This window comes from Microcebus murinus, chromosome 16 (assembly GCF_040939455.1).
Source record: "Microcebus murinus isolate Inina chromosome 16, M.murinus_Inina_mat1.0, whole genome shotgun sequence".
Classification (NCBI taxonomy): Eukaryota; Metazoa; Chordata; class Mammalia; order Primates; family Cheirogaleidae; genus Microcebus; species Microcebus murinus.
Genome location: NC_134119.1, coordinates 35,095,384 through 35,115,151, shown reverse-complemented (window position 1 = coordinate 35,115,151; position 19,768 = coordinate 35,095,384). Strand labels below are relative to the sequence as shown.

Below are 19,768 nucleotides of genomic sequence, written 5' to 3'. Positions count from 1 at the left end.
ACTAAAAATAGAAAGAAATTAATTGGCCAACTAAAAAAAAAATATAGAGAAAAATCAGCGGGGCATGGTGGTGCATGCCTGTAGTCCCAGCTACTCGGGAGGCTGAGACAGAAGGATTGCTTGAGCCCAGGAGTCTGAGGTTGCTGTGAGCTAGGCTGACGCTACGGCACTCTAGCCTGGGCAACAGAGTGAGACTCTGTCCCAAAAAAAAAAAAAGAAAAGTCAGGCAGAACCAGGAGTGGTGGCATGGTGGCAGACCCTAGGGGAGACACAGGGTAGAAGGAACCCCTTTTAGGAAGACACCAGTCCAAGAAGGGCATGTAAGGCCAGCCATCGAAAAAGCAGAGTGGATGAGAGCTGGGGTTTGGTTTTGTTTCAAGCGAGTCCTACCCCAGCTATAGGACGCCAGAGTTCCCGAAGAGGTGTGGGAAAATGGCATTAATGTGCACCCAAGGAAGGCAGGAAAGCTGCCCCAGATGCAAGGCCCAGAGGCCAAGATCTGGAGTGGGTGGTTGGGGCTGGGGGTGACTTCTTGGCATTGCGTCCTGAAGGGGCTGGGGTCAGAGAGGATGAAGCATCACTGTTGAGAAAGGCTTGAACATGCTTTGTGGCTAAGAAATCTTTCCAGACACCAAAACAGGGCCACTGCGCACCAGGCCCAGCTGGAGGTCCCGTGGTGAGCAGGCAGAGCAGGCGTGGACACAGAGAGGGGAGGGTCTCAGACACAGCTCAGGGGCTGGCACACAGCGACATGCTGAGTCTGTGCCAGGACAGAGGGCAGCTCTTGGCAGAAGCATGCACCATGATGGTTCTCATTGGTTTCCTCAAGTGGTCCACCCACCCCTCCATGTGATGTAGGCATTTAGGCACTACTCTGGCCCCATGGGACCCTCTGCAGCCAACCCTACACAAGGGGCAGTGGAGCAGGGGTGACCTTCTCTACGTCTCCCCTCCTTCCTGACTGCCCAGCCCCAGCAGGGCTGACCTCTGCAGGCAGAGGGCACAGCCAGCACTTCCTTGTTCCCGAGACACAGAGGGCCAGCCATCCCCTCGGCAATTCCCGGCCTTTTCAAGGCGAGCCTCTGTCGCCAGTGTTTTTGTCATACGAGCCTTCTGGCAGAGAAGGCCAAATACTTTCTTTGAATATTAAGCAAATGTTGAGTATTTCATGAAACTCTACAGATCTAAATTATGCAGGGTAGCGGAAGCCAAGCAGACACCCCCTGGTACCCAAGCAGGAGGCAAACCCCAGCCTGTAACCAAAAGCATACACCAAGTTATTAGATAAGAATCTCCTTAAAATTTAATTGACTAAATGTATTACATTCAATATTCCATGTGTTTCTTCTGGACAAAGGATTGGCATAAATACAAACAAACCTCTGGGCCTTCTTCCCTAACCGACGAAGATAAAACACAGGAGGCGAGGGGACACGGGGACACCTTCATATTTACATTTCGCCTTTACTTTACAGTTCAGTGCCAGAAATATTTACAGAAAATACAATAAGAAAAAGATCATGTCTTGGCAACATACTGAAATTCATACAAATTGTATATATGATTTCAAGCAAATAATGATACTGCTTATTTTTTAGCCACAACTGCCAAGCCCTTCAGAGGAGAAAGATGTCTTGGTCACTGCAAGAGACGAGGACTTGGGAAACTTGGTTTGTTTCAACAAGTATTTATTGGGCGCCTACTATATGCAAGGCACTGTGGAATCCCAAATTACACCTTTTCCCTCTCCATTAAAAAAAGAAAAGCATCTGAAGAACAGGAGTTGATATTCTGAGAAAAACACTATACAGTACATGGCTTCTTTAGCTACTGAGAAACCCACCGTTTGATTCCACATTGTACGGATGGACCACCTCCAATCTCTCCATCTCGGGAAGAGGCTGTCTTGGAAATCTTTAAAACAGACCATCTGAATCCAATGATCACTTCATGTAAACACAGAAATCAATTCTTTTTAGGAAGATATAACCTGAATGGGTTTTAAAATGCTGAATGGAGAACTACTGCTGGCAGGAGTGTCAAATTACCTCCAATATGTGTCTTACCATCTACCACAAAATATGTCTTTCAGTAAGGCTGACTCCCCCTTTGGGTAACATTCCACCTTCCAAAAGAAATAAATATTCTTGAAGACTCTGCCTTTCTAAAACCCAGTCTCTGCAGAGCTTAACAAATGCTTCCCTAGCGTTATATAGAAAGTAACTGTTCATGAAGGCTTCATACACACAACCTGTAGGCAACTGACATTACCGGCCAAAGATGTAGGTATTCTGTATTTATAAATGAGTCCAGAGGCTAATGGGCTGCCCTGAAATACAGGACCTGGAAACGGAGGAAAATGGCACGTGTGTGTGAGTGTGTGTGGCCAGGGGAGGGGGATCAACCCACCAGGTAATTATTCCTTTCTAAGGGCCAATGGACAGGAGAGGGTCTTAGGAAGAAGCCCTGGACAAAAGGTAGAGCTGGTAAACAAGGAAAGAGTTAAAAAGGTAAAAGCCCTCCTCACTGTCCTTAATGCTCCCAGCCAGAGAGGAGGAGGAAAGCTTAAGATGGGAGTAGGAAGGTGTCCTGCCTCTGTCTCTTGGGTAACACTTTCCACTTTCCTCTTCACAGAACGCCACACTCATCCACCCCCTGGTGCACCTGGCATAGACGTAGCAACTGAACTGTTTAAGCCACAGACAAAAGTGGTTCTGGCTTCCCCCAAAAAGTTTTGAACATATCCTGGCAAATTTATTAAGTGGGCTACTAAAGATTATTATTAGGTACTACATACATTCCTCCAGCATTATTCTACTCAGAGTGATTTCTAACACAGGCAGTTGGGTGAATTTAGTGACCATGAACTCAGACCCAAACTAGTGAAAGGTCCAAGGGTTCTTACCACGCTCCCTTTCCGGGCAGATGCTATTTGGAGCAGAAGGAACCAGCACCTGGCGAGGTAAGCGTCTCCTATACTCCACTGGCTCTGTACACTCTGGGGGCTTCATGCCTTCAGGGGCTGCATATGCTTCCCTCCCTGGAAGACCACTAAGTCTCCCAGATCACAAACTGCATTCGACATGGTTGTTCACTTATCAAAGTCATCAGAATTACAAAGAGTTTCCAGAAATCATAGCTAATTGAAGGATCAGCAAGCCCATATCCCATGCAACTTTCCGACATTGAAACTATGCCAGAAGTAAAAGTTTTATCTGAAGAATCACACTGAGGAAGTACATCTACATCAGTTATTTTTAACCTCTGGAATGTTATAAGTTGCACATCAATTTATAACTTTCTTTGTTCACTCCAACTAGAACAAGGGCCCATTTTCCTCTTGAAATGTCAATCTGGAATTACCTTGAGAGTTTTTAAACCTCACCTTATTCCTGCTGAAATACAAACATAATTTTAGGGTAGAACTTGCTCATCTTTATCACACATCCCCCCCTCTCCCATGCTGCCATCTGGAAATGTCAATTTATTGCCCAGCTTAAAAAGAAAATCAATTATTGAATAATACCAAACCCTGAATGGAAACTGGAGTCATGGAAGGAGGTGGTTATCTTTACCTGAGCTTAAAACAAACACGAAGAAAAGGCGATGGCAAACTTAAAACCAAAAGCTGCTATGCTCACATTTCTTGCTCATAGATGGCAAAATACATACTTTTGGAGCAGAGTTATCTGCACAGGGAATTAGGTCCCACACTATCCCCTGCCCCCTAAGTAGACTACCAAAATATCAAATCAAACAGACCACTGTAGCCCTGACCTACAAAATCTACTGACATCAGAGTTCAAGTGGGAAAACACCCCTTGTACAACTATGATCACTCTTTGGACTTCAAATGTCACTTATTTTCTTAACATAAAATAATCTTACTAAAGAACAAAGCATATAAGAATAGGAGAAATGAGCGGTGTGTACTGCAGCACTGTAACAGGAATCCTTATACGGATGTTCGGGGTCTGGCCACCTCAAAAGTTTTATCCCTGGCAGAAAAGTAGCAGCGAGGTAACAGAAGTATTTCCAAAACCCTGGCAGGGATCTGTTGTGTCTTCAGCTGGCAAAGTCCAGAAAACATGACAGCAGCCATTTCTAACAGTAGCCACCCAAGGAGGTGGGCGCTAATAGCTGATGAAACATTACGGTGAAATCCAGCAAGCTCTCTGGGAGAGGTCTGAATTAGTATCGTTGAGAGGCTACTTTCTGAACCTCAAATTAGAATCCTTCATAAACTATTGCAGTTTGCTGCTTGGTCCTGAAATAAGAGACAGTGGATGAAATCAAATAATTTTTCAACTCCTACTGTGAATTTACATTTTTTTGATGTTTATCAATGAATCATAGATGTGTAACCTGTCATTATGTCACCAAGCTGGACAATAATGGAGAGAGTGGAGGTATCACTACTGTCTTATAACTTTTAACCCCACAAACTTCATTTGCATCCCCATTAAAGGACAAGGCCATGCCATTTTAGGTCTGTTCCTGGGTCGTCCAGAAACTGGGGCTTCAGACGGATCTGCACGGTGATGAGAATGACAACTTTTTGAAGTGTGGAGAAAAAAATATGAAATATTTTAATGTCTTCTTATCTGAGCAAAAACCATTTATATTCTTTTCGTCAGTTTGACAGCTGGATGACAAATGGACCTACCAGTGAGCAGAAGGTTGAGACTTGTTCCTTCTCCTCCATGCTAGCAACGTGAATCTTTAAATGTCCTGAAAGATTCTGAGAGATTTTAATTCTGAATACAACCTCCTAAAAAGTGAGGTATAAAACTATCTTCAACTTCTAATTTGCAAATTTGTTGATGCTACCAATGCATGTGTTTAACTGAGATGCATAAAAGCCTTTCTCCTCAAAAGGCTTGTAATTTAACTAAAATTGTCACTTTTAAAAGAAAGAAGTTTATGGCTAAAATGTATATCGTCATTACCAGCAAGAATATGATTGTGTCTGGGAGCCCATTTCACTAGAAAGCTGAAAGTCTTCTATCAAATGGGTTTATAATGTGTTTCTTCTATTCTGGTGATTAAACAGTAAGCTCTTAAGAAGTGATTTGTTTTTATTTTTACAGTGATCACCTATCAAACTGTTTTGCTGTGATATCATAGTCCCCAAACTGAAGTTCAATAGTCCTAGACAGACAGTGGTCTAAGAACTGCAGTTCTTGAGTCCAACTTCCTGGAAAAGTGAAGTATAAAACTCTGGCTCTAACTGCTTGTTCCGGTACTTGTTGACAATGTCGGTGATTTTCTGTTTCCGGCGGACGTGTGGTGGACTGTAGGAGTCACTCTCCAGTCTCTTTCTTCTACATATGTTAATTACAGTCTGCCTCACCAGAAAGCCTTGAAAACAGACAGTTTTAAAATAAATATTAATAACCAGTCAGTTAGGTGAACTATCAGTATTCAGGTGAACTATTCTCAGCATACTTAAACTATTTCATTCAATTTGCAAAACTTCCTATCCCCAGAGAGGTAGACATAGCATTAAGATAAAATTGTCAGAGGAAACATACACTAACAAGGAAAAAATATATCAAAATCTAGTCAGACAACCCATTTCCTGCTCTGAATTATAAACAGCTATCTTCATTTTCTAATACTAATAGTTTATGAAGTTCTACTTGTACTTACTAGATTAAGGATAGTTTAAAACAGAACAAAACATGCTCCCTTTTTAACAAGAGCCATAGCATTTCCTACATGTGGAACCTACTAAGTAACATCACCATTTCTTTATTTTCACTTCTTTTTGGTTTATAAAAATGTTAAAGAAAGAAAGAAAGAAACTCTAAGCCTTCAGCTGCACATAAAGACCTTACCAAGAGCACGTCTGCTGACTATCATCCCGTCCACAAGAGGGATAACCATGTTAAATTTTCCAGTGGCTCCTTGAATTTTTATCCGGAATAATCCAGTGTTTAAAGGGTGGATGAATATGACAGGAACTTCTTTTTCAAGAGTCGTAGATCTTAACAAAAGAAAATTTTTTTTACTCCAGACATGTAAGCGTTGAAGGCCACCATATGTAGCATAAGCATACCAAGGGGACCTATTGCCAGGCAGTGGTTTGAGAAAAGTCAAGGGGTCAGGCTGCTCAGAATCCTCTTTCTGGGAGCCCATGTTGCTGCCTCCTAAAACAGTTGGCCTTAAATGTCCATTACTAGGATCAGGCTTTTTAAGCTAACAAAAAGGGGCTAAAAAATATGCTTAGAAAACCACTGGGGACGGGATGGAAGGAAAGACCAGAGAACTCTATTGTGGGAAGCTAAGAATCTAGCAACCAACTATGGGACTTTCTCTTAGTTCTCTTTTCTTGTAGGGGACAAAAGTGTTCCCCATGGCTAGAGCACAGGGAATTCCACTACAGTCAAGGTTGGTATCTCAGAGCAGAAGTAGGAACACAGCTTAGGCCCATTATGGGAATCCCTGATATAATTTTTTTTAAAAAAAGTCAGAAGAGGTTGGGAGGGCCATTCCTCTGGGCCAGCTACAAGTGTTCTCCTCAGCTGAGATGATAAACAGCCACATCCTGGCAGAGCCAAAGCCCTCACACATCACACGTCAGGGACAGGCAACCTATCTAGAAGTGCTCATGTTACTTGTGATGCTACATGTTGGGGGTTTTTCTGCAACACAATGAGCTTTCTTTCTACATAGGTAAAGCAATTTTAGCCAAAGCTTAACTGAGTTCATCTTTCAAGACATTAAAAAAAACAACTAATCCTACAGTAATTCTGTCCCCCAGACAAATTCTAAACTTTGCAAAACTACCAATAAAATACAAATTTTACAGTTGAATTGTATTACAACCTTTGACCTAAAAAGATTAAAACAACAGAAACAGTATAGTGCTTGTCCAAACTAGTTTTAGAAAAGTCTACTTCATGACAACTATTCTATAGTCTCTTTAGCAACACAGTGTCATGAAGAAAAAAAGAAAAAAAGACTATTCTGTATTAAAAGAGATTTAAGGAATTAATGCCAGATGTGTAGTCCTGGAGTAAATTCTGGTTTGAACAAACCAACTGTAAAAGATATTTTAGGGAAAATAGAGAAATTTGAATATATTTATTACTGTGATAATGTTATTTTTAGCTATCTAAAAAGTGTTCTTTTTAGAGACGCATACTGATGTATTTAGAATGTTAAGATACCTGTAATTTGTTTTAAAATACTTCAGCATAAAAAAGTGGAAGTTTTAAGAAAGACTTGCCCTCTTCTAGAAATGTTTCAAAAATGATGTTAAAATGAATCATCTTTGCTTACATCATTTCAACAATAATCTAACAATGTTAGAATAAATGCATCTTACATGCAATTAGAATCGGATCCTGTAATTAGAAGGAACCTCGAGTTAAAATACCAAGTTTGAGGGTAGCATTTGGAGGGACAGGCCCGAGATCAGATCGCCTGAAGTGAGAGATGAGGTTAGCATTTGGAGGGACAGGCCTGAGTTCAGATAGCTTTCCTCTGCACTGATGGGAGGTGTGATGCTGAGGAATCACCTCTACAAGCTTATTTTTTCCCACCGGTAAACTGGGGATGATAACTTTATCTCTTGGAGTTATAAACCAAACACCAGGAAGCAAAAAGCCTTGAAAACTATAAAACCCATACAAATACAGTGTTACTATTCTTGGAATCACAGTGTTCTCTTTTTATCTTTCCTGTGTATGGGCAGGTAAAACAGAAACCTTAACATGTTTAATAAAGTTAGTATTACATTTTACTTAAAAATATGTATCTATTAAATAGCTCATAAGACTAGGACATTTTAACTATTATTTATCCAGATTGCTTTGACCAATTTAACTCTATTATTTCTATCTAATATTGCTAACATATTGCCATGGTCTTCATTAATATCTAATTGCCTTTACTTCTCCATTTTTCTTTTTGCTATAGATAAATGTAAAACAGCAATTAATTATATCATTTAAAAATCCTTATTAAGGAGCTCAACATCAGTAATCATCAGAGAAATGCTAATCAAAACCACAATAAGATACCACCTCATACCAGTTAGGATGGCCTTTTTTTTGAGACAGAGTCTCACTCTGTTTCCCGAGCGAGAGTGCAGTGGCATCAGCCTAGCTCACAATAACCTCAAACTCCTGGGGTCAAGCAATCCTCCTGCCTCAGCCTCCCAAGTAGCTGGGACTACAGTCATGTACCACCATGCCTGGCTAATTTTTTTATATATATACTTTTTAGTTTTTTCAGTTGTCCAGCCAATTTCTTTCTATTTTTTTAGTAGAGACGGGGTCTCACTCTTGCTCAGGCTGGTCTCGAACTCCTGAGCTCAAACAATCCGCCCACCTCGGCCTCCCAGAGTGCTAGGATTACAGGCGTGACTCACCATGCCCAGCCAGGATGGCCATTTTTAAATCAATGAAAGATAACAAGTGTTGGTGAGAATGTGGAGAAAAGGGAACCTTTGTACACTGTTAGTGGGAATGTAAATTGGTGCAGCTATCATGGAAAACAGTATGGCAGTTTCTCAAAAAATTAAAAATAGAACTACCATATGATCCAGCAGTCCCACTTGAGGATATATATCCAGAGGAACCAAAATCAGGATCTCAAACAGGTATCAGCACTTCCATTTTTACTACAGCATTATTCACAATAGCCGAGACATGGAAGCAACTTAAATATCCACTGACAGATAAATGGGTAAAGAAAATGTGGTATATACACATAACTGAATATCATTCAGCCTTAAAAAACAAGGAAATCCCGTCATCTGCAACTACATGGATAAACTTAGAGGACATTATGTTAAATCAAATAAATCAGGCACTAAAATACAAATTCAACATGATACCACTTATATGATGAATCTAAAATAGTCAAACTTGCCGAAGCAGAGGATACAATGGTGGTTGCCAGGGGCTAGAGAAGGAAAAAATGGGGTATGAGTCAGAGGGTACAAAGTTTCAGTTATGCAGAATGAGTAAGTCCTAGAGATCAACTGCACAGCATAGTGGCTACGGTTAATAATACTGTATTAAACACCTAAAAATTTACTAAGAGGGTAGATCTTATAAGTGTCCTTATCACAAAATAATAAGAAGAAGGGCAGGAGAGAACTTTTGGAGATGACGGATACGTTTAGACTGGGGTGATGGTTTCAAAGGTATACATCAAACATACACAGCTTTTTGTATGTCAGTCCTACCTCAATAAAGTGGTTAAAAAAAAAATCCTTGCTAATTTGATAACCTTGTGTATTTATGTATAAACTTCTTTGATTCTTTTTCTCTATTTTTCTTATGTCTATAACCCTTTTGTTTCCTTATAATTATTTCTTTATTAAGCTGCAATTAGTATATAAAAAATAGACATTCTGATGAACTTTAAGCAAATAAGAAGAGTGTACCTCAGAGAAGTGCTACTGTTTGCAGTAGTTTCCACACCAGTACTGATCTCTGTCATCAGATCTGAGAGGGGAAAGTTTTCTGGAAGAAAATAATAGCATTACAATTAATATCTCCCTCAGTTTTCCCAAACAAATAATAAGAACTCTAATTTCCTAATCTCTTTACACAAGTGGGCAACAAATATATGGACTGTGCTATCCTAAAATACATAATCTTAACTATTGCCCACAAATAAAAAAATTCTCCCTCAAGACATATTTTAGCTAATTTCATCTAAAGCAGAAAGTTCTTAGAGAATTATGTTCTACAGTCTTTGAGGACTTGGTTGGAAAGTATTTCTACACATTCCCACAAACTCTATGTTGGATAGGATTCTAGGTAAAGCATGCACTTCTAATGCTCTCATGTTGCTTACATAAAAATCATAAGAAACTTATTCATAGCAGAACTCTTAAGAACAAATCAACCTTTACACAAAAACTAGACAGCTGGGCATGTGGACAGAGGGAGAGTAATGCGCCTCTCCTTCCCCTTTCCAGAGGTCTCAGGATGACCATTACCAACAAACCACTGGCAATAAACCACCGATGGTGATGCCAATATGAATACCTAAAAGCTTCATATCTACTAGTCTCATAAGTCTTCACAACTATGAAAAAAGTGCCGCGATGGCCTCCATTTAGCAAACGAGTAATCTATGGCTTAAAGAAACTGAGTGGTGCAGCTGGATGCAAACGCAGGCTTGCTCCAGAACCAGCTCCTGGCCACCACATCATGCTTCTGCTCCCACTCCCTGTAGACATTTAGCAAGGCCCTGTCATTCTGTTGTCATTTTATTTATGGACAAAGCCCTCATACAGTACCTATATCATCATAGCGTTCCACCCAGACTACAGAAACTCTTGTCTCAGGTCCGAGAGGAGGCACGGGGCGACCCTGAGGCAGCTTCTTCATTCTGGAACTGGGACTGAGCTGTGTAAGGAAGAAGGTGGATGTGGGTGTGCAGAAGATATGGCTTAGTCAAATTCCAGTCATACATTTATCAAGATGCCTAGTCATTTAAGTAAGTATTAGGTTATGTGAAATGGCTAGGAAAAAAGTGTGAAATACATTTGCAAAAAAGCTATTATTTGGGTTCTGTTTATCAGTCTTAATGTAGAACAAGGAAATGGAGACCTAATATTGTCAAGGAAAAAAGTTAAGGAATACTGAAAATTGTAATTTGCAGTAATAAAAATAAAACATACAAGCAATGAGACAGTATCTTAATGAGGGCTTAAAAGGATCTGAGTCTATCTCTATTAAGGCCAGAAAGTAGTATGCTTTTCTTGTTACAGCAACATCATTACTTTGCCTGGGGATCCTAATGTCCAAAATTTTCCATCAAATTATTCCTAGTTCTCAGACCAAATGTTTTCTACTGAAATCTATAACTCATTCGTTTTTCTCATCAACAGAAAGAAAAAAGACTTGCTTGGGGGTTTCCTGGCATGCACAGTGTGCTTGTGATCCTGCCACCTCATCAGCTGTAAGTTTCATTGCAAGAATAACAGGACTATGTGGCTCCCCTTTAGCAAATTGGCAGCCTGAGCTACACCACCACTCTGGCATGCAGCTGAGCTAAGTTTGTGCTAAAGCCCTAAATAAAAGCTCATGTGTACAGAGGGGAGAGTCTCATACTTAAGGTGAATTTTAAAATTAAAACTGCTTTATTATCACAGAAATACGTGTCTTTGCCAGATGACAAGTGTCCATGACAAGTCCCCCAGTTTCTTGTTTCTACGCTGACATTCACAGAAAATGACTGTGACCAAGAAAGAGACTTTTCCCAAACCATGACAGACACCCAGCCACACTCAGAGACTACTTTCTTTTTTTTTTTTTTTTTTTTTTTTTTTGAGACAGAGTCTCGCTTTGTTGCCCAGGCTAGAGTGAGTGCCGTGGCGTCAGCCTAGCTCACAGCAACCTCAAACTCCTGGGCTCCAGTGATCCTTCTGCCTCAGCCTCCCGGGTAGCTGGGACTACAGGCATGCGCCACCATGCCCGGCTAATTTTTTTATATATATATCAGTTGGCCAATTAATTTCTTTCTATTTATAGTAGAGACAGGGTCTCGCTCTTGCTCAGGCTGGTTTTGAACTCCTGACCTTGAGCAATCCGCCCGCCTCGGCCTCCCAAGAGCTAGGATTACAGGCGTGAGCCACAGCGCCCGGCCAGAGACTACTTTCTTAGCATCATGTCTCCTAATCAGCTATGACTGACTTCCAGCCCCAGATTTAAAGAGCTCCTGAGATTAAGTTAGGTCTACTTGCATAATCTTCCTTTTGCTTAACTCAAAGCAACCTTAATTAAACCAACAAAATCCCTTTGCCAAATAATGTGACATAATCATGGATGTCCTATCATAGTCACAGATTCCACACACACACACAAGGGGAGGACATTACACAAGGGCAAGGGTCACTAGGAGTCATCTTAAAATTTTGCCCCACACACCTTCTTGTTTTCCTGCAATCTAATAGTTATAGTGGATTTTTAAAATAGATTCTTCCAGAGTTTTCTACATATTAATACATGATCATGTCATCTGCAAATACACATAGCTTTACTTCTTCCTTTCCCATCTTATGCATTTTATTTTTTTCTTTTCTCATTTCTCTGTGTCAGACCTCTACTGCCATCCTGCATAGAACTAGTGAGAGTAGACATCCTTGCCTTGTCCTCAGGGGGAAAGCACTCAAGAATAACATTAATATAACATGCAAGTATAAAGTCAGCTATAGATTTTTAGTAGATGATTTGTATCAGATTGAATAAGATCCATTCATAGTTTACTGAGAATTTTTATCATGGATGAGTGTTGAATTTCTGCCAACTGCTTTTTCTGCATCTACTGAGATAATTATGTGAGTTTGCTTTTGTTAGTTTGTTAGTAGTCTGTAAAGTACAGTATAAGTGATAAATAAAAACATGATGCTTTAAGAGTTGTCAACCTCTCATAGGTTTTAAGGAATATCTATGCTGGCATTCAGAAACTGAGTGCAAGGGTAGCCAATCACTGAATATTAGGTCTGGCTAAAATCCTACATTGCCATGTAACACTGACTTCTTCACAGTTTCCTGTGAAGGATTAGGTAATAAATATTTTAAGTTTATTTATACATATACTTAGCTATTCTCTAAAATATTGCCAATTTTATATGGTCACCATTATTTAAGTTGAACATTATATGATTAAAGATACAAGACACACAGCTACTGCTGTATCTTTAGTGGATATTTCAGGGACCAAATAAAAATGGCTCCCTAGGCTTAAAAGGGAACAGGTAAGATAATCAAGCATGAGACCCAGAATGGGGAATTCAAAGGAAACTGCACAGGATGTCTCAGATTGAACTATTTGTTGCAGTCTGAAAAAAAAAAAAATTGTGAGAATTTTATTTTAAAAAATTAAGTTACTAATGAATCAGTAGTCTGCTATAATTAGTCTCTGGGTTAAAGTTAAAAGCTTTTCAGGCAGAATTCTATCATTACCCCATTTCACCACAAATTTCTGAATATATATCAATAAAGTGACTTACCCTCTGTGAGGAATTAAGATTGTCTGTGTGATTTGGGAAAAGCTCAAGTGTCAAGGATGGCTGTTTCAGAATTCCTGGCATAAGATCCATATTTGAATCACTATCTTGGTCCGAGATGTTACTTTCCAATGAATCGGCTATGATGTAAAGAAACAAAGCAATTATGATACCTTCTACTTCTTCAGAGCAAAAATGTTTAAATTAATTGTGCTCACTAATTTAAGTCACTTAAACAAAGCATTGCTTCTATCTAGAACATTCAGAAAATAAGTACAAGGGCAGCTAACTGAATATTAGATCTGGCAAAAATGCTACATTACCATGCAACCACTGACTTCTTCATCTTTTTCTGCAAAGGATCAGGTAATAAATATTGTAAGCTTTGCTAGCCATACAGGTCTCTGTTGTATATTCTTCTTTTTACTTTATAACCGTTTAAAAAGGTAAAAACCATTCTTGGCTAAATTTGGCTTATGCACTATAGTTTGCTGGATCCTGCTCTACAGGATAACTGAGGTAAGACTAGAAAATATTTGACTTTTCAGACGTCGAATATAATAAATGCCTGCTGGTGGCTCATGTCTGTAATCCTAGCACTCTAGGAGGCCAAGGCAGGAGGATCGCTTGAGATAAGGAATTCCAGACCAGCCTAAGCAAAACCCCATCTCTACAAAACATAGAAAAATTAGCTGGGTGTGTAGTGATGCATGCCTGCAGTCCCAGCTACTCGGGAGGCTGAGGCAAGCGGGTTGCTGAGCCCAGGAGTTTGAGATTGCAGTGAGCTATGATACTGTCACTGCAATCTAGCCCAGGCAACAGAGTGAAACCCTGTCTCAAAAAAAAAAAAAAAAAAAAAAAAGACAATATAATTAATGCCACTGTTACTCTCTGAATTATTTTGATTATATGTTCAATCATATAGCACTACGCCAAATAGACACTGGGACATCCAAAAGCTACTGAGGACCTAGTCTCTGTGATTAAAGAGCAATCTGGCCGGGCGCGGTGGCTCACGCCTGTAATCCTAGCACTTTGGGAGGCCGAGGCGGGCAGATTGCTCAAGGTCAGGAGTTCGAAACCAGCCTGAGTGAGACCCCGTCTCTACCAAAAATAGAAATAAATTAATTGACCAACTAAAAATATATATACAAAAAATTAGCCGGGGCCGGGCGCGGTGGCTCACGCCTGTAATCCTAGCACTCTGGGAGGCCGAGACGGGCGGATTGCTCAAGGTCAGGAGTTCAAAACCAGCCTGAGCGAGACCCCGTCTCTACCATAAAAATAGAAAGAAATTAATTGGCCAACTAATATATATAATATAAAAATCAGCCGGGCATGGTGGCTCGTGCCTGTAGTCCCAGCTACTCGGGAGGCTGAGGCAGGAGGATCGCTTGAGCCCAGGAGTTTGAGGTTGCTGTGAGCTAGGCTGATGCCACGGCACTCACTCTAGCCTAGGCAAGAAAGCGAGACTCTGTCTCAAAAAAAAAAAAAAAAAAAAAAAAAAAATTAGCCGGGCATGGTGGCGCATGCCTGTAGTCCCAGCTACTCGGGAGGCTGAGGCAGTAGGATCGCTGAGCCCCGGAGATTGAGGTTGCTGTGAGCCAGGCTGATGCCATGGCACTCACTCTAGCCTGGGCAACAAAGTGAGACTCTGTCTCAAAAAAAAAAAAAAAAAAAGCAATCTGGTTGGAGATAAACACAGAAAGTTACCCACTGTCCCCCCCAAATATCAAGAAATAGGAGGAAGTTGAGTTGGAGTGGGACACAGCTGGCATAGGGGATGTTTCACGACAGAAGGCAAAGACCCAACTTCAGGATCTATAATGCAAGGACAAGGCTCTAGCTCTGGGATGACTTGTTGGTGTAAACAGGCTAGGCCAGTGAAACCAGGCAGGTAATCAGCCCAAAGAGGACAGAATTAGGGTGGCAGATCAGAGCCTTGACAGGAAGGAAAACAGCTGCTACAATAATGACCTAAACCATAGAAGGCCGATCCTGCCAGGGACACAACTGGCCCCAGAGTATGAGAGAGGGAGGAGCCTAGAGTGGGAAATCAAGGGTCCAAGTACAAAGGTTAGGAAGCTGCCAAGGTAGGACACAAGAAAAGTCATTAGCCTGGAGATGAGGCTGTGAAAGTGTGATGTTTAGTATCCCATCCTATAAATGGTCTTCATGAAGAAGGTGGTAACGTTTTCCACCTACTGCCTGATCAGATGTGAAGAAACAGGCTTAATTTGCAAAAAGCAAAGGTTCTGGGCAAAATAAGACTGTGAGTTCAGACTAAGGAGAATCATCTTTTCTAGGCTGCTGAAATTTCTCCTGTTCAGTGCTCAGGCAGATGCTATCATGAGATCCTTCCAGTTGTAGGATTCTATGGGGTTCCATACAAAGGCTCTCACATGGGAGCAGGGAAATAGATTAAGGGCTCACTCATAATTCAAGAAAGAAATAAGCAAACTGGAAAACAGACCTTCTTTGTATTGATTAATGAAAGACAAAAACAGGTTGAAGTGGGACTCCTTCCTTATTTAAAGATTATTAGAAGTTTAGTCTGCCTATCTTTAACTACTATCCATAAGAAAGTTAAGAGAAGATAACATCTTGTACCTTTGCATAATCTAATAGTTATAATGCCTTAGAAGCTAAAGAATTCCTTAGATCACTTCAACATCTCTTCCAATGCAATAATACTGCACAAACCAGAAATACAAAAATAGATCTTAAAATAGCACCATGCAAAAAATGCTCTTACTTAAGGACTCCATAGGAGAAGGAACTACAAAAGCTATTTCCGTAAGGGCATCCGCATAATACAGCACCTTCTTCTGTCCATTGAAAATGCTAGCCCCGATATCTTCAGAGGAAATCACTTCATCTAGGAACAAGGAACAGTACATTACTGCTTCAAAAAGTGGGAAAAAACAGTGTCATCATGCTTCATGAAATGTTAACTGGTTAATAAAGTGATAATAAATAGAAGATATGTTTCCAATAAGAACCAACTAGTGTGTAAAAATAAAAAATTATAATATTCATTAAATGTCTTTATACATAAAATCATTACGTTAGAACATAAAATCTTAACTTCATGGTTTCTGAAATGACTATAGGAACACAGATTATGACAGGAAAAAAAATGAAACGACTCCGTATCAGACCACTTTTGATTAGCAAGGCCTTTAACTCATCTGCATAAAGCAGATAAAGAAAGCAGTCCTGAACCTTCACCATAGTGTACCTGGTTTTCCTGAGCCCTGGGTGGACAGAGTTGGTCTCTGGGGAGGTGGTGGAGGGTGGGGTGTCAGAGGGCTGTGCATGGCTTATAATGATGGAGGAAGTCAGGGTGAATAGTCAAGGAGGTCTTCATTCTCTAGCCCTGCAGGTTCTACACGTGTTAGGAGTGGGGCAAGGAGTGGTCCCCATGTCCAGTGTAACAAGAGTGTGCTTGTGTGTCACTGAGCTCCCCACTAAGGGATGCCTGTTGGAGGCTTGGGTCTCATTTAGGAGACAGGTCCACAGATTCATGCTTAGGCTTGCAAGAAGTGGGTAGAGTCATGGTTATTCTGGTTAGAAACCTGACTGGACCAGAAACTAATTTGTAACTTGGGTAAAATATTGAACCCTCTGAACTCAAGCTCCTAATCTGCAAAATGGATATAAAAGTACCAGATAATTTATGATTGTGAGGGAATTAATGGGTCTTGAGGCTTGAAAAGTTTGAAAAGCAGTAGGTCTTGGCATCCTATTTGACACCACACTGTCTGATATAGGTAGTCTGCAAAATGTGGATAATGATGGGATCAAGTATTTGGGTGACTGTGAAGATTAAAGGACATAAACCCAAGCCCTGGGTTTAACCTTGGGCTGTCAAATGTTACTCCATTCTAGGCAAATGTGGTAATTTCCAGAGCCTTGGAGATATTTTATTTGCTCTACAGGGCCTCTGTTTCTACCTCTCCCAGGCAAAGAGGGGATGCATAGGGGGGTCTTGTGGCCTTGCTTCCAGGCTAAATTAAGCCTTTTCTTTCTTGCTTCTGGGGACTTAGAATGGAGACAAGGGGTAGGTCCCCTCAGAGTGGATAGGGCTACCTCACCCTTAGGGAGGTAACCACAAAACCCTATAAATGCAGGAGGGAATCACCCATTGCAAGGGTTCCTATAAATAGCTCTCTTTGAAAGATGCAGGACAGACTGGGGAGAGATGGGGGTGAAGGTGACAGCTCATTTCTCTGGCTGGAGCCCTCATAAGGATTGGGAAGCCTTTGCAAGCTGTGAGGCCAACAGTTTCAAAGACTGTTTAGTGACAAAGAAAAGTGCTCACAATATAGGGGAAAACAGGGAAATCATACATTCATCATACATTCAATCAAACTTCATACATAAGTTTATGTATGAAGTGATAGAAAGCAAGAAAGGAGAGGAGGGGGGAGAGGGAGAGGCAGAGGAGAGAAAGCAGTCCTTTTGGAACAGGTAAATAATCAAACAGAAGAACACCCCAGGCTCTCTGAAGGGAGAGGGGGAGAGAGAGGGGGGAGAAAGGGGGGAGAGAGGGGGAGAAGGGGGGGAAGAGAGAGAGAGAGAGAGAGAGAGAGAGAGTGTGTGTGTGTGTGTGTGTGTAGACTCTTGCTTTCAAGGCATGTCTGTCCCTGGTCTCTCTCTACTGCTCCTCAGCTCTGCTTCTGCTCCACCTTCCCCAGTGGTCAGTGATGTCATATAAAAACATACAGGAGTTTTAGCAATAATATCTGTGGTGAGCCAGCAAGGCTGAATTAACAAAAGAAATATTCCTGAGAGCTAATATAGTTCTCAAATAAAATGCACTCAATGTACTACCAATAATATATAAAAGCCCAACAACCTGACAAAAACACTGTGCAGAGGAAATGAAGTAGCAGCTCTCGGGAAAGAAATAAAAACATGAAAAGATACTCTCAATCATAATTAAAAACAGAAAACCTCTCAACTAACAAACTGGAAGATGCCTAATGCTGGTGAAGGTGTGGCAAACAGGAAATTTAGACCAAAGGTTAGCAAACTTTTTCTGTAAAGGATCAGATAGTAAATATTTCAGATTTTGCAGGCCATATGGTCTTTGCTACAACCACTCAATTCTGCTGTGGTACCATAAAAGCAGTCATAGCCAATATGTAAAGGAGTGTGTGGCTGTGTTCCAATAAAACTTTATTTACAAAAATAGGCATGGGCTTTAGTTTGCTGACTCCTGGTGTAGGCTCTGGGCGGGCAACTTTGTATCTGTTGTAGTAGACACTGAAGTTACAGCCCAATACCCACTCTACCTGCCCCTACTCTGCAGCAGCCATGAAGTACAGGGAGGAATGATCCTTCATTCCAGTTCTAACTTGTCAGTATCTCTCCACTGGGGTCATTCCATCTCTCTTGCTATAGTGACAGGTTCAGGGTAGTCCAGGGTAGGGGGATTCTGAGACCTGGCTAATCTCTCCTCTTCTGGCTAGTGTGGCATATAAATGTAAAACCTGAACTGCCTTTCTGCTCTATGAGAGAAGCCAGGATGGGGACAAAGCTAACATATAGAGAGCTGAGCTAAAGGAAAATTGCAAAGAAATAAACAGGAGAGTTGATCAAATGACACCAAAAACTTAGCCAACTTCTGGAATTTTTAGTTACATGAGGTAATAAATCTAAGCCAGTTTGGGTCTGGTTTTCTGTTACTTGCAACTATATGTATCCAACTGATATATTTATCAAAACAAAAATGTGCACTGGACATAGACACTACCCACTTCAGAGAGATAATACTAACATTCCAGGGACATCAGGAGCCCAGGAACAAAAAACATTAGCCAGGAGGGGCAAAGGTCTTTAGTTTAAATTTAGACTTGCTCTGGTACTCGTTATCCTAATACAGTTCCTCAGGAGGATTTGTAGTGTTGGGCAAGAACCTCTCAGAGATATATATCTGTTCACTGCAAAGGATATGATATATCCCAAGAACGTAACCTTAAATTGTGATTCTTTATAGACTCACAAAGTCTATAAAACATATCTGTTAATAGAAGACTATTTATTAGACAAAACACACTTGCTAGGAAGCTGTATTGTTTGTTATAATGTATATTTATTACAGTTTTTTTTACATAAAACTGAATTTGTTTACTCAGACTATAAAAAAGGAACTTATCAGTATTGTAATAATTAAGTCATTAATTCTGTATTAATTAATTCCATCATATATATATATATATATATATCTTTTATATATACAGAGAATGTCTGGAAAAATATATAAACTGTTATTAAGTTATCCCCTATAAGGACTGAGATTAGGGAAAGGAGACTTTTCCATTTTCCAAACCCCTGTTTGGTTCCGTATTTTTAACAAGACTATAAATTCATAGTAAAGGAAGGGAAGAATAAAAAACCAAGAAACAAACAAATAACCATTATGAATTTTACCTTGTTCAGGTCCTTCACCATCGTCACAACTGTTAATAGACCAACTGGTGGAAACATGCCCAGTCCAACCAGGGTGTCTGCCCACATCTACTGACCAGCCAAGGGAGAGCAAAAATTCTAGGAAATGTGGCTGAACATTTCTGGAAGACTCCACATTCTTTAAAATCTGAAATAAATACCAATCATCAGCTATAACAAAGGAAACAAAAGAACATATAAAAATAAATCTTCATAAAAATTGGTTAGCTTTGATGCCTTATGACATATCAAGTCCAAGTTCAGAATAAATTTGAGGATGTACCACTATAATGAAAAATGCATGGTCTAGAGTTACACACATTTGGATTA

The 19,768-nt window shown here is 40.4% G+C and overlaps 1 protein-coding gene across 5 annotated transcripts in view; it reads right to left on the bottom strand.

Moving 5' to 3' along the window:
* Positions 1–1,444: 1,444 nt before the first annotated feature.
* The window catches only part of RALGAPB (Ral GTPase activating protein non-catalytic subunit beta), a 103,153-nt gene continuing 84,829 nt past the window's right edge, over positions 1,445–19,768 (bottom strand). For all 5 annotated transcript variants that reach the window (XM_012755001.3, XM_012755003.3, XM_012755005.3 and 2 more), the window contains 7 exons: positions 19,421–19,586; positions 15,738–15,860; positions 12,986–13,122; positions 10,268–10,376; positions 9,404–9,482; positions 5,841–5,989; positions 1,445–5,361 (listed from right to left, as the gene is read on the bottom strand). In XM_012755001.3, the coding sequence (XP_012610455.1) occupies positions 5,168–5,361; positions 5,841–5,989; positions 9,404–9,482; positions 10,268–10,376; positions 12,986–13,122; positions 15,738–15,860; positions 19,421–19,586 (957 nt within the window). In that variant the 3' untranslated portion in view covers positions 1,445–5,167. The remainder of the gene's footprint in view (positions 5,362–5,840; positions 5,990–9,403; positions 9,483–10,267; positions 10,377–12,985; positions 13,123–15,737; positions 15,861–19,420; positions 19,587–19,768) is intronic.